This window comes from Molothrus ater, chromosome 2 (genome assembly GCF_012460135.2).
Source record: "Molothrus ater isolate BHLD 08-10-18 breed brown headed cowbird chromosome 2, BPBGC_Mater_1.1, whole genome shotgun sequence".
NCBI lineage: Eukaryota > Metazoa > Chordata > Aves > Passeriformes > Icteridae > Molothrus > Molothrus ater.
The window spans coordinates 41,285,388-41,301,387 of record NC_050479.2 but is presented as its reverse complement, the minus strand read 5'-3'; the positions used below and the strand labels follow the sequence as shown (position 1 = coordinate 41,301,387).

General features: G+C 34.5%; 1 protein-coding gene across 1 annotated transcript in view; it reads right to left on the bottom strand.

The window, feature by feature from the left end:
• Positions 1–16,000, bottom strand: part of UGGT2 (UDP-glucose glycoprotein glucosyltransferase 2) — a 75,183-nt gene that overhangs the window by 45,457 nt on the left and 13,726 nt on the right. The window contains exons 5-11 of the mRNA XM_036391351.2: positions 14,783–14,957; positions 12,678–12,774; positions 11,534–11,615; positions 9,386–9,486; positions 7,344–7,443; positions 3,106–3,166; positions 266–357 (exon numbers count right to left, since the gene is read on the bottom strand). Coding sequence (XP_036247244.2) covers positions 266–357; positions 3,106–3,166; positions 7,344–7,443; positions 9,386–9,486; positions 11,534–11,615; positions 12,678–12,774; positions 14,783–14,957 — 708 coding nt within the window. The remainder of the gene's footprint in view (positions 1–265; positions 358–3,105; positions 3,167–7,343; positions 7,444–9,385; positions 9,487–11,533; positions 11,616–12,677; positions 12,775–14,782; positions 14,958–16,000) is intronic.

The following is a 16,000-nucleotide window of genomic DNA, read 5'->3' as shown; positions in this document are numbered from 1 at the left end:
CGTTAGATTCCTTCTATTTCCAAACTAATGTGACATGGTGAGTTGTAAAATTATAAGCAAATTAGAAAACATATTCCAAGAGAAAAGGCTACTCTCAACTACTTATACAATGTCCATACTTAAAAGCAAAACCACTGTAAATCAGTATTCCTCCTACTGGAACGCTTCCTTGCCCCAAAATGCAACAGGTGAGAATAGGACCATGAGCACAACTCCCCAGTGTTATCACTAAGTCTGTGACCTTCAAACAAAAGGTACATCTTACCTAAAGGGATCTTGAAAATCCAGGTCAATATTAAGGCCATTTAGAAACAAACGTGCTTCTCCAGGTTGAATTCCAAGTGTTTCATGGAAATGCTAAAAAGTAAAAAGTACTGCTTACTTATTTAGGTATATGTCTACACTAACATATATAAACACCCTTAAGCAACTGTGTGAAACAGACACATCAAATCTCTTCCACACAATTTCTTTTTTTATCTGAGTGTTGGAAAAAATAATGACCACATATTTTATGAGTGCTATTTAATACACTTCTGATGTACAGGTACAAATGAGAACAACCTACCTTTACAAGGCAGAGAAAAGGACATTCTCAGTGTTTGCCAACAGAAAGCGAAAATACACACATACAGAAATACAGCTTGTAAGTTCTTAAACTATTTCTATATAACCATTCAGCAAAGGGAAACCTTACATGTGTCCCTCCACTTGAAACCAGCTTTCTCAATTACTTAATATCTCTCAATTCTGAAAAACCTGTAGTTGAATTGTTTCAGGGAATTAGGAAAAACAGACTAGAAACTTAAAATCTTCTCTAACAAAGGGACTATGGAAAGAATACAGATGAGAGAGGGATAGAATCTTTGCTTGGCAAAGAAGAAAAGATCCACAACAAACAAATACAAAAGGAAGGTGATATTTAGGGAGTAAAGCATGTATTATTATTTTCCTACAGAGAGCTCTGAGGCACAACACCATTTAGTCTGTAGCAAGATAAGTGACAAGAGCAACAGCAGTAGTGTATTCTAACTCATGACAGAAGGAGCAGTCAGATTTCCAGATCTACCTTAATTCCCAACAGAGAAATAGAAAACACAACAAACACACAAGACGTAATTTTTTCCCAATTTAGCTCTCACTTGCTAAGCAAAGTAAGTGTGAACAAAAACTGTACTTTAAGAAAAGCATGCCTACAGCAAGCAACCTAGACTCAGTATACCACTCCTGATAGAAACCTGTAACTGGACAAATGACAGCAAAAATAAGAGAACATTGAAAATGCTATCATTTCTGTAAAGCAGTGTGGTTACTTTCCCACAGTTAAATGTAAGTAGAAATGCAAATAGGAAAAGAACTGAGCTGAATTGCAGAATGGTTAAGGTTGGAAGGGTTCACAGTGTGTCATCTGGTCCCATCTTCCTCTCAAAACAATGTCATCCTAAAGCATCCTAAAACAATGTCATCCTAAAGGAGAGTGTCCAGATATGCATTCCTGAATACTTCCAGTGAGGGATACTCCACAACCTCTCTGGGCAGTCTGTTCCAGTGCTCAGTCACTCACAAAGGAAAGAACTTCTGCCTCGTGTTCAGGTGGAACTTCCCCACTTAGCAGTTTCTGCTCGTTGCCTCTTGTCCTATTGCTCAGCACCATGGAGAAGAGCCTGGCTCCTTCTCCTTGACACCCTCCCTTCAGATACTTATAGATATTAATAAATCAGAGGTAAAGTTCTTAATACAATTTTGATGCTGTATATTTGATTGTCTAGAAGTGCATTGACTTTGTCATAAAAACGTTGATGGAAGGAGTATTCAGGCATCCAACATCAGAATTTAAGGCTGATAATATTCATGTAATATTTTCTTGCTAAACTTCACCAAATTATTGCACTGCAAGTTGTGAGTTCAGTTTAATGAGATTTTATTTTTTTTCTTTTATCTATAGCAGTTCTTTGTCTATTTCTTGCTTAGGTATCAACTCATTACACCTAAATCATCACTGTCTTTCACTTTTAATAACTTTATTTCCTCCCATTGCATTTCCTATTCAACTTTCATTATCTTGAGAGGGAATCATCCAGTTACACACAGCATGGGATCATATCTCTCCTGCTGCTAGATGGATGTACTGCAGTTCAAGAATGCACATGACAATTTATTGTGCTCAAGCAGCAGTGTTCAGGAAGTTTCTTTACTTTAATTCAACAAATTTTAGCTTTTAGCTGTCTAAAGGCCTTTAGACTACAGGAAGGATGTGACCTCACATGAAATTAAAACTTAATGTGATAGGTGCATAAAATCCTCCTTATGTAGTTAATACATTAATGGAATCATAGGAGTGATTCAGCTAACCAACCACACATATCCATTGAAAATGTGTTTCAGATCCAAATTTTAAGTTACTTCTCCCAATCATTTCATTTGACCAGTCACTGATGTCATTTCACATGACCAGTCCTACAAGAATGGTGCCTAACATTTAACTGCAACACTCAACTTGAAAGAAAAAATCCAAACTGAACAGAGACAGACATAACAAATTCAACAAATATTAAGTGGCGTCTCAGAATAAATCTCAGATCAGTCAAAATCACAGGAACAGGGACTCCTCACACAATACAGGGCACAAAAGATGCAGTGAATCAAGGATGAAAACAAAACCACCATCTGCCACAGAGGATGTTCACAACACCTTGCAGCATAGCTGCATGTGTGATTTTTAGAGTGTGGAAAGCTCAAAGTTCACATTTGCTGACCATAATATAAGCAGCAGCTTAGATTCAACACCAAAGCCATAGAAAAAGTAACTGATACCTATTTTGCTTTCCCAGCACACAATCTGTGACTCAACCCAACACTCCATGAAAATTGTTTGGCCTTGCCTAATTCTGTAAAACCAAAAGAGAGAATGGAGAAAGTTTCACGAATAGCAGAAAGTGAAATACTTGAATTACATATTTAAATGTTACCTGTCTCACAACAGATTTTTAGAACACTTAGCTCTTTCTCTTCAAGAAAAACCATCAAAGTTGCTACAGTAAAAAAACTCCAAAAGCAGCAATTCAATAGTAGTTCAAATGTCCATCTGAAGAAACAAAAACAAACCTTCTGATTTTCTTCTATTTCATTTTGCATTTTCTTGTCTACAGGTACTCTTGTCAATGATCTGTTAAAATAAAATATTTGTATCACTCAACCACTGTGTTTTTAAAAGAGCATTCTTTTATATGAAATTGGTATTTTAATTAAACATCCAGTGCACTGTAACTGAAGAATGCTGTAATTAAGTCTTGAAAAGAAGAGTAATGCAGTATCATAAATACTGAATTGTTAAGACAAATATAGTTCTGTGTTACTCTAGTAAACCCATGTTTCAGATTCAGGTTAATTTTTTTTTGCAGTAATATCATCAATGCATTTTTTACCACTCTCAATCTTTCCTCATGGCTTGTTTTTCTGGATGTATATTATAAAAAAGTAAGTTGCTTGGTCATCTAAATTATTACCTGAATACATACCACATTTGCATATTTTAAGTTAATTTTACTGTCTCCATGGTGCTCAACTTTACAGCATGGAGAGCCATGGATTTGTCTGGACAAAGGCAAGGAAAACATGCAAACAATGACCACTTTAAAATTAGCTAAGACTTAGAAAAAAGAGATTTGCAGATAGAGACCCTAAAAATGTTCAGCATTCACAGACAGAAAAAGTTTTAGTTTCTTCAGTCATTCTATCTTTTGAAGGTAACACATTGATTTGTCTTTTTTACCTTTGATGAATGTTCTGGAAGACTATTTTATCTTCCCCTGCCACAGTGTATTGTTGGTGAAGTTTATAATTATCAAGCTTATCATAAAACACTTTCAGAGGCAAATTAATCTCTCCATGTTTTAAAAAAACCTAAACAGTATTAACCTAAATCTGACTGTCCTGACAAATAACAAAATAAATGTTCTAGTTGTCGCAGACACCTTTGTGTGAAAATCCTTTTCTTGGGATTTTTTCTTCCTGAGAAGCTGAGAGGCCTCAGGAACAAAATGTAAGCAATGGTTATCTGCTGCTGTGGAATGCAACAGGTGCATCAGTGATTGGTCTCATCTGCTTGTTTGTAATTAATGGCCAATCACAGCAGGGCTGACTCGGACAGAGAGTCTGAGGCAGCTGCCTTTGTTATCATTCTTTTCTATTCCATTCTTAGCTTAGCTGCCTTCTGAGATGAAACTTTCCCTTCTATTCTTTTAGTATAGTTTTAATGTAATGTATATCATAAAATAATAAATCAAGCCCTCTGAACATGGAGTCAACATTCTCGTCTCTTCCCTCACCTGAAAACCCCTGTGAACACTGTGACATTCTAGCTGCCTATATGAACACTTTTTTTCAAAACAGGACTGCACATGTTTTAGCAAATGTGTAAAGGTCTTCAAGAAAAACTGGAATCATCTTAAACCTAAAAGTTCACTACACAAACTGAGAATGACCCTGCTAAGCCAGTTTCAAACTTGTGGAAAATAAAGCATTTAATAGTATAAATTCTCATCTCCCCCCTAAAGAAACTGATTTAGAATAGATTGTGCTAGCACACTCCACATTTCTCACAATATGTCAGAAATAAGATATAAAATCAGTTTACTTTAAACAACTATTAAAGCTTTCCAGACAACCAAAGAGACATACTGTAGAAGCAAACAGTATGATTTCCAAGCTTGGTATTAGAGAGTTCTGAAGTAAAACATTTCAAAAAATACTTTAAAAACCTGAATTTTATCATGCTGAACTCAACAAAAATAGTAGGGCCTGCAACTTAAAAAATGCACAGATAAAAAGGACAACTTGTGTATTTCCAAACAGCTCCTACTGTGAGTAGCTGGGCAGAAAAATAAAGCGTAAATGGGAAAATAATAAAAAGACAAAGGAAAATACAAAGGTCGTCCAACATTAGCAAGGAAGTAAAATATTCATCAGCAAAAGGTAAGCTTTAGATAGCTGTTCTAGTGATAAGAAAGCAATCCAAGGAATCATTAAACAGCTCCTTGTTCATGCATGGCAGTTGAGATTGCAGGATTCTAGCATAATTTTATGGAGAAATTGTGATGGTTGACCCTTGAAAAGGATGCCCTACCAGCCTGAGGTAACAAGCATACCTGTGAAAGACATCTGTTCATTTTGAGTTCCTTCTTTTGTTCAATTTTTTCAGTGCTTCATAAGATTTTTATTTATGTTTTTGTAATTGTCAAGTGAAAGACTAACTAAAGAGAAACACTTCAGTGGCTGAAAGTAAATGGACACTGTTTATCTTTCCACATGATGTAGGAATGTCCTTGAATCACCTTAAGGTTGAAATATTCTCTATAATTTTATGCATCTTTATTCTTACCTGAAAGAACATGTAGCCATATAGTACCGAAGGTTGAGGGGAAAAAAGGAAACCTTTCACAGGGTCATATGTTAACATTTGTGAATGATTAATAAATAGCAAGCAACAGAGCATTATAATACCTGATTATATGCTCTTTAAGAATGCAATAATATGACAAGTATATAAAAAATCAAAAATGAAAAATACCTTATAAAATGAATTATCAAAATGTTGCCATGACATATATCAGCTGGTACACTGTCTACATCTGATGACATTTTGTAAAATCTACCTCAGACTAACCTTTTCAACCGGAAATACTGAGACACAAAAATACAGGTGGTAAATTAGAAAGTGAAAGAAAATTTCAGAAGAATGGTACAATAATTTTTTCAAGGTCTAAGGGAACCCCATTTTTAAGAAACATGCAGTATTTTATTTTCATAACTACAGTTCTAAAATTTGCATACAGCCTTCTTCAACCAAATTTTGTGTAAAAAAAAGGTTGTTTTCATGTAGAAATTGTCTGAAAGTTACACAGTTTAAAAACACTATTATTATAATGATTGGCTATTTCTCTAAAGTGACTAAGCAATATCTCTTCATTTCCTCTTTATTCTAGGTTCTTTTCTTCCAAACTAGTATTTTGATTCATCATGATTAGACTATTAATGAAATTTAGTCTGTGCACTATTTTTACACAATGGCCCTTTAAGTTGTCATTGTAGACCTACGAAATTTAAATTATTTAAATATTTGTAATTTCTCATGTTAAAAATAACATGCTAGATTAGCATGTTAGAAAAAATCATGCAGAACAGAAACAGTGATTCCCCTTTTAATAATTTTAAAGTCTTATTATACTTTTATTCAGAAAATACTTGAATAGTAGGTGAATTGAGCTCTCTAATGCCACAAATACACAACATGAGTTGGAGTGGAATGTAACGATTTAATGACTTGTAAAATCCATTATTTAAATGTCACCTGGCACATTTCAAAATGACTTTTTTCCTGTCCTTTAAAGAACAGAACTGGACTTGAAGTTTGACATTAAGTATGCTTCCACTATCTCCTACTGGAAAGCTGAATTTTCTGATTGCTAATCTAAGTGCAAACTTATACCATACTATTTCATAATAATTATGCTTCAGGCATTTTAAAAGGCATTTTGCTTCCTTGACAGAAGATGTTCGTCCATTATGGTGTAGATTTTCTCCAACAGACAATCAGGGGTGACAATGAAATACTGTGATAATTAAACAAGAGTGGCAAAATGTGAAAGCACGCTGCGTTAAGAACCCTATTTAGCATCACATTTAATTCAGTAATTCAAGCAAATATTGCTGATAAGATTACATGAAGAACTTAATAAGTATGAAGAAAAGCATGTCTCAATTACAGTACTACTGGTTCACAAGAAAAATAATTTTTCATATTCAGATAGCTAAAATCAGGACATGTCTATTTATTTATTATTTCTCTTGAACTTTTATTTAGTAATCTGTTATGGAAGACAGATCTTCCCCAGTACGAATACTGCCATACAACAGCCAGGGCCCAATCTCAACAGTAACATTGTGCTCAGAACTAATGTGTGTGGATCCCCATGAAATTTATTAATGGTATTTTGCCTCTTCCCACTGTGAGTAGTTCTGCTACTAATTCAACAGAAGTTTTCACCTGGGAAAATATCAGTCCAGTGAAATCCATGAGAACTAAGTGCCTCAAGTAATGATTAGCATGTCCTCATGACATCTCCTGCATCAGACAGGAAACATTTAAGAGACTGAACATGAGCTCTCCCTGGAGTTATCTTCTACTCAATGAAATTGCCTGGAATCCATCTAGTAAGCTGTCAAACATGAAAACATGAATATGTGACTGCAGGATTTGCATATAAATCTGTACTACTGTCATTACAGTCAAATACAAACAAAGATAGCATTTGAAAAAAAAAAAAAAAAGCTTAATACCATACCTGGCTCTTATTGGGAAGTTCTGAGCAATGTCTTTCATTACCTTTAAGGCATCATAAACAGGGGTAGACATAATTCGAGTAGCTGCTTGAAAACTAAGATCTAGGATGGGGGAAGAAAAATAAAATTAAAAAAAAAGGAAGGCTGAATCAAAGTGAATAAGACATGCCTAGTTTAGCCTGATAAAATACTTCTTGGATGAAAAAATAGGTGAGCAAGAGGTGGAATGTTAACTTCTATTTTGTAATACTTTTAACAAGAAAAGAAATCAAAAGTAGGTTTCAGGACCCTTTCAACAGGCAAATAAGTTGTGATCTGTTGAAGCAACAACACCCAGTTGCTGCTATAGTGAGAAGCTGTAAACTTAGGTCATACGCTTAAAACCCTACATAAACTGTTAATAATTTCCATTTTATGCTGAACAGCTAGGATCCAAATATTCAAATACCACTGAGGCCAACTGACATCTTTTTACCTCCTTGCTTATCTCTGGTCAGGGCTGTCACTTAAAGACCTCCCCTTGCAGCACCCTAACACAGCTGAGTGCTGTGTAAGGCACCTTGAGCAAAAAGTACTTACTAATTACTTACCTAAAATATAAAAGCTCTTGAAAGACAACTCTTGAATGGTGTTTAGGTTCATTTATAAATAGAAGTGTGCCCTATAGCTGAAGTAGTTTTGCTTAAATTTAGCTAGATTTTTACTTTGAAGCTAATTAAAGGAAATCAGAGAGAAGCTGAGCCATTAATTCAGCCACTGTAATTAGTCATTAAGAACGATCTAGAGAAAGCACCCTGTCAGGTCAGCAGTAAGGGTATCAAAAAACTGCACCAAAAAATGTGGGGGCTGAAGACTGAAGATCCTGCACCATAAGCCAATACAAGTCTTCCTGACATAAATTAACAGCATCCCAACACTTAACTACTCAACACTAAGAACTGGTTCTTTGGGGAGCAGCACCAGTTTCCTTTTTTATATATGTAGCCATAACACCACAGAAAAGACTACCACTAAACAGAGATGTTGTACTGCCTTTTGAAGGTAGACATTAAAGTGATTGAAGTTTCATGGCTGCTTCAGCTTTAATATCAGCCAAGTGGCATCCAATCACACACAAAAAGAAAAATAGTCCAACCCATTATTTTCTTTTCCAATTTATTTTCCAAAGTCGATATCTCAAGAGAACTTTAAAGCAATATTTTTCAATAGTTTTTAATTTTGGACAAAGATAAATCCTGCAGTTGAACTTCACTGATAAAGGATTGCACATGAACTACGATTATCTCACACAGCTAATATCAGACTGGACATTGCTAGCAAGCTCTGTAAGATCAGGGTCCCAAAAGAAACTCAGGCTCAGATGATTGCTCAGTCTCCTTCACTGCACTAATATATATATAGGCAAACTAATTTTGATCAGGTTGTCCTCTAAAGCTGAAGACCGTAAGAGGGAAAATTTACTTGCATAAACTTGAATATTGTGACATTTTATGAGAGATTTATATTTAATTCAAGCTACTGAGCGTCCTGCAAGTCACCAACACATAAGATTTAGCAATCAATGCATTTGTTTTCCTTTTCTACAGGAAAGCTTCTAAAAGCATTTTCTTCCACTTGATATTATATTTTAAAAAGGCATCAATGTGAACTCCAGTATACTGATAAAATTTATAAATTAAAGCAAACAAGCTGTCCTAACATGTATTTCATCCTAACCTAGCAGTCATGTCAAAATTATATCTTTTGCCGGACCTCTAAAAATAGTATCTAAACCAAGTTTTAATACCTGAGATGATACATAAGGCAGAAAAACAGGTAATATATCTTTCCATCTTGTAAAATTACTTCAATGTTCCTTGAATTTCTAGCATGCAATACAAGGTTTCAGAACATGCCTTTTAAATACTTAAGGTATTAGGGGTTTTTTATGAAATTATGTCTCTTCTTTTAAAAAAAGCTTTTATCATAATGTCAATACATTAAAATAACAAAAGAAACATTAAATAGAGTATTGTGTTAATTAAAAATAAAATTCAATACATACCCTGCATCTCCCAAACCTTCAGTGGTTCCATGTTGTTAGTAGTTTCAATTAGATGTTTTTTAAACTCCATGAGATTGTTTTTCAGATCAGGATGCATCCGTCTACAGTAAAACATTTTATTACAAAAAAGAATCAATTACATCCATCAATGTCTGCTCTTATCCACAGTACTGCTCACAGCTAACACTGTGTTCTTAGGATAACAACCAAGAATGAACTGTAATTCATTATTGAAACAAAAATATGGATTTTTGGGTGAAAAAGGTGATTTCTGAGGGCTAAACCCCAGTTAAAGAGAATTACAGAATCATTTAGGTCAGAAAGGAACTCCAAGGTCCTTAAGTCCAACCATTAGGGCAGCACTGTCAAGTCCACCACCAAACTATATCCCGAAGTGTCCCATCTACCCAGGCATGGCAACTCAACCACCCTCCTGGCCAGCCTGTCCCAATGCTTGACAACTCTCCCTGTAAGGAAATTCTTACTGAATACCAGGAGTTCACTTATTTTGTAGTGATGTGTCTCAAAACCTGCCACATAAATGTAGATGGAATAAATGAAGTCAAAGATGGAATAGTATTAACATGCCATACAGGTAACTGTTTATTTAGCTCACTATGGGATGATGTATAAGTAACTCAACTGTACTATACATTGACTGTAACTGAATGCACTTTTTGTGGCATTAACTACAAGAAGTATAGGCAATACAAAGTTGAGAACGTGTTTTATAAACTGACAGCACTGACAAAATCAATCTACTGAGCACACAAATCATCTGTCAGAGCTAAAGAACATGGTACACAAAAGCTTAGCTATTTGTTTTGAGAACATAATAGGTAGGTAAAAAAGTTTTGAGGACAAATATTTCAGAGCCTGCTATAAGATATGCTTGAAAAAATTCTCCATTAAATTTCAAAACATTTTATGTCTTCTGCTTACATTCATAACTGTTTTGCAGCTGAGAAAAGTAAAACTTTTGACATGGCTGTAACAGAGGGACAATTTACAGACTACTGAAACATCTATTTCACCTACTGTATGAAAAGGAGAAGAGGAAAAAAAACCCAATGAATCTAGAAACAATGTCAAAAAGATAGAATTATCTGACAGCTTCACAAATCAGTCACAGTGGAGAATCAAGAGACTAAGTATAGCTAAACCTAGCAAAACACAAGAAGAAAAAAAAGCTCAGATAAAGATATGGCATAAGCATTTGGTATTACCTGCTGTGCAGAATCTCAAACATATAGGTGAAACAACAGGGAAGCCTCAAGATCTGAGTGCACTTTTACCTCAACATGTTAGAGAACAAAAAGGCAGGAAGGGAGGGGATGGGCTCTCAAGAATTTAGACAGAATTAGCAGCTCTGAACTCTGAGATTTACAGAGTTTAGTGACAATATTTACAAACAAGTTTACTTCTTGTTTTAAATAATAAGAGAATGACATCTAGAGAAGACCCACATCCTCGAGGAATTTTGCTGAAGAAAAAAATTTAAGATCCATGACATGGATCTGTTACAGGAAAAGGGAAGCACTTTGGATGACTGATACCACAAAATGAATCCAGCTGAGGTCTGGAAGGAGTGCTAAGTAGGGTAACATTCAATTTCATTTAACAGACTGCAGCTTGGAGATAAGAGTTCCTGATGGAAGAGAATACTAACTCCAGAATGAGATGGTATCTATAATAAGCCCATCTTCCTAGAAGTATCACTCCTTAACTCTATGAAATCCATTACTATCCTTCTTAAAAACACCTTGTGGAGATACAGCACTTGTGTTTGGATTTTTTGTGCTACTCTTGCATTTTGAAAACAACATTTTGATTCTAATTATGTAACAAATGTGAAATCAAAATGTTCTAAGTTTTTGTTAGTGTTACCCAGGCAGACATTTTTAATTTAAAAAGTTTACTGTATACATTCTAAGATAATTAGAAAACTAAAAGCAATACATTGAAAATAACAGAATAAAAAATCGTTGCATCTTTATGTTCACAAGACATAAAAAATAAAAAAAATCATAATTTCCACCAAATGAAGTAATTTTCAACATAAATCTCAATTATTCTATTAAAAAAACCCAAGTGGTTGAGGTTCCAGAAACAAATGTAAAAATTTAATTATAACTTATATCAACTCACTTTAATTTGCCAAAGAGAAATCCTTGGACATCACTTTCCTCCTCCTCTTCTTCATCTTCCTCTTCTTTTGTCTCATTTGCTCCTGAATACATAACACATGTAGACAATATAAGCCAAGAAAGTTATTGTAGTATTATGTTTTCATGAATTATAAAACAGTTAATAGAAACATACAATCACAAAGTTGTCATTCTAACATGTAGTTTTAATTAAATTTATACTTACATATTTTGGCATCCAAATTAATTACTCTACAGAACTTTGCCACATCAAAATTAATTTTTAATATAATTCATTCAGTGGTAACAATTTCTATATAAAATTAAATAGGTGTGGTTTAACAGTTCACGTCACAAAACAGCCATTTCTCAGTTTGATTAAATGATAAGGTGTAACTCTCATCAGTCAACTACTACCAAATTTACACTTGAAAAGCCTGATGACCTTAAAGCATTTGAATCTCCAGCTGGCATTCAAGGTAAATTGTAGATCAGCTTCTTCCCCTTTAAAAAAACTGAACTATTTTTTGACATGACTCAAAGGTCATTAAACCTTAGTCTTACGAAAGAGAGTTAACTTTCCTGTTATCTTGTGAATGTCCCTGCAAAGTAATTTCTCTGTGTCCCCATGCTGTAGTTAGCACTTTCTATAGTAAATGTCTTATTGAAATACATTGTAATATGCAGTAGTCCAAATTCTATATTCCATTCTACATCTTTTCTACAGAAGACTGTATTTCCAGAGAAATTCAGAAAAAAAAATTCAGTCTCCTCAGCCCTGAAACACTAATGTGTAGATACTGTAGCCATTAGACCACGAGTGATGCCAACAATCCTAGTAACTGAAGTACAAAGGTAAACAATCTCAAAATTACTGAGAGAAGAAGACCAGATTGTGTTTTGAAGAGCCACAGAAAACAGCAATTAGAGTTTAGAAAATCAACTGTATCCTAAGCACAGATCTTTACAAATGTTCTCATGTATTTTGACTTCTTAGTTCCTAATACCTGAGATTTCCTTCTGTAGACAGAAATTAAGTATAACCTTCAAAATATTAATGACTAAATATTTTACAAACGGAAGATTTTAATGCATTTCAATAGTATCTCCAGAAAGATATCAAATCAATTCAAAAACCCACATACCTTTAACCTGGGTGTCATCTACTGCTTTATATTCTGTACTCTTTATTGCAAGTTCCACACCATATCCAGATAAATACATTTTCCTGGAAGTTGGTTTCTGCTTGACAATATTATTTTAACAGAAGAAAAAATAACTATTAATACAAGATGTATTTAAAGGAGATTAACAATATTAGATATTTTATAACTTTAAAATGTTATGACATTTAAGTCATTACTTAAATTCATCTTTCAATTCAAAGTGTGAGGCATATTGACAGTCCACTGAGAAGGCATGTAAAAGAAGGTGACAATGTCTTTTATCTCCTGCAAATCACAGAAAAGCTGGTCAAAATTGTAGTCTTTACACAATACTAGAACAGGGACTATAACAGGCACAGCTCATAGCACCCTACACAATTACTGATGCCTCACAATTCACATTTTCAACTGATACTCATTTCTTTGTAATGTTGCCAGACTTCCAGGATGTTAAGAGGAAACACTATTTTTACATTAGACTTACTCTTTAAAAAAGTTTGGTAAAACAATCACTTTCTGCAAGGAGTATGAATAAAATGTATAAAGTCTCACTGAGAAAAACAAGTTGCTACTTAATAAAAACAAACAACAGCTACTTCTAACTTTGGAGTGGAAGTTTGACATTCAATAGGGTAATTACACAAAACATACTTATTTCAGAATATATGTCCTAATTTGACCCAAATGTATGCAAATCCCCTTTCCAAAATGCAATTTGCACATGCACAGCAGCGATTTCTTGAAAGCCTTTTGAGCTTTAGCTTGAAAATTCTAAGAACCTTTCTATACTGAGAATCCTCCAGACTACAAGTGAAAACCCAGCAGGGCTGGGAGGCTTCTCTGTCCATCCACCAAGCAAAGGCAGAGGGAGCAGAGAGCACTCCATAAGTAGTCTCAGTGATACTGGTTAAAAAAAGAAAGAGACAGCAGAAAGACCCTACCTCTTCTGTTATCAATATTCCCTCTTCTGGTATTTAATGTAAAAAAGGAGGGAGAATCCATCACAGTATGTACCAAAGAAGGTTGGTACAACCAATGCAGGTTGTGAGGAAGGAAGGGAAGAGAGGTCTGAAGAGAGAAAAGGTGCAGGCAAAAAGACAACATGCATTTGGGGAGACCATTGGGGAGACCATGGGGAGACCTGGCATAAGCCAGGCAGAGCAATGAGACATTTAATATGTAAGTAGGCATTTCATTGAAATAAAAGCATAAAAGAACAAAGTTCATTAAAAACTAAACCTCATACAACTTTGAATTCAAGACTGGTTTCCTCAAATTCTCTATTTCATTACGGTGAGCAAACAACTCAAACTCATCTGCAAACTACGTATCTCATCTCCCTGAAATTCCTGGTCTACAAAAATCACAGCAACCTCTCACTCCATCAGATTATTTTCAGATTAGTCACACTATTTAAGAGCTGTACTTTGAATATAAATCACAAAAGCCTTCCAATAATCAAAACTGGAGACAATACAGTTCTATGTACTGGTATTTTTGTTGTTTTGTGTCGGGGAAAAAAGTTAAGAACTCAGAAACATAATGTTTCAAATAGTGACACTATGGAAAACAAATATTTTTAAACTGGTCAATGATGTTGGCCATGATAGTCCATGCTGCTGTATCTCAATGAACATGAGATTATGTGGAGAATATGTAAAAAATATAATTAGTAATTTCTCAGTTCGAGTCTCTATTCTACTTTCCATTTTTCTAATTCTTGTTACTAATATGATCAGTGTGCTGCACCAAGATTCACCTGAGATCTAACACTGTACAAAATCAAAAAAGAAGTATTTCAAGATCAGTAATGCAATCAGTGCTTGCATGCAGGATTGGGAATGTTACCATGCTTTCCTGGCTTCATAGTTTGTATTTGGTGAATTACTTACCTAGAGAGTTTTAATATTAGAAAATTTTCTAAGATTAGAAAATTATGTGTATTACACATAATTTAGGCAAACACAGAAATAAATGTAGAAAAAGTGTTTTGTCAATAAGCAAGCAAAGCAAAGACAGAATGCTAACAGTTTACTGACACAATGTTGATGTTTACTGAAACAATGTTGATTTGAATTGCATACCTGAACATAATGCCGGAGAACATAAACAATTTCCTCCTTTTGTGCCTTCTCAGATAAAATCTTGTGGAATTTGACAAAGTCTCTTGTGCCCATTTCTGCATACAGAATAACCACTGGGCCATCCTCTTTGAGAACTGGGAATTTATGGTCTACCTTATAAAGATATGGCCTGGGTCTGGTTTTAAAATAGATAATGGTGATATTATGAAGTCAGAAAATTACTAAAACAGTGGCAGTTTTTCTACTTCATAATTAATAAAACTAATAAGTGTTTATACACTAAAATTATACAAGCCATGTTAAAATCATCACAAAATAATGACTGCTCACAAACAAACCCACAACAACAAATTCATAAGTTTAAGTATAAGAAACTGAAAAATCAGCACCAGCTATAAATAACTGAAATATGTTTTATCAAACCACAACACAAAGCATATGAAAAGTATAGCACTTGGGAGATTTTGTGCATCAGTAACAGCTTGAAACTTTTAATTTTAATGATACATTACATCTATCAGAGATGCACAGAACACAGTGAGTAACAGAGTAGCAGAGGGAGATTCTGTGAAGTTTGAGAAAGCTGTCTATGCAACTGGAAACTAACTGGGGTTATACTATTTTGAAACCATCAGGCTCTGTTAATTTAGCTAATTTTGCAAATTTTGACTGCCTACCTACACTCCTAATTGAAAACCAGGACTAGAAAAGTTATGCTGCAATGGTTTCTTAGATGAATAAAGACATCTTCTGAATAAAACCTGAGAAAGATGGAGAAGTAACAGAGGATATAATTGAGTAATACACTCAAGGTACTAATTATTGATGAGCACACTTGTTCAAAGCTGCCTTTGCACTGACAATCAAAAGACCAGTAAACTGTCTCTAAGCACGCCCAAGACAAGCTAGGAAACTCTAATTCAACACACAGTACAGAACTGTGTGTGGTAGACACTCACTGAAGAGCCATACTCAAAAGGTGTGAGCAGAACACCACAGTTTCCTTGATGTAGATCTTTGGAACATATTCAATGTAAAAAACCATGGAATCATTTACACTGCAAAGGTAACCTTTGGAGGTAATGTGCTGCAATCCCTAACTTCAATCAGGAGTAATCTGTATGAGGTTACTCAGGGTTTTAGCATGTATGTTTATTATGTAAGTTTGGTAGGTATGCAATCAAGGACTCATTTGTAAGGCAGAAATAAAAGGAGGGG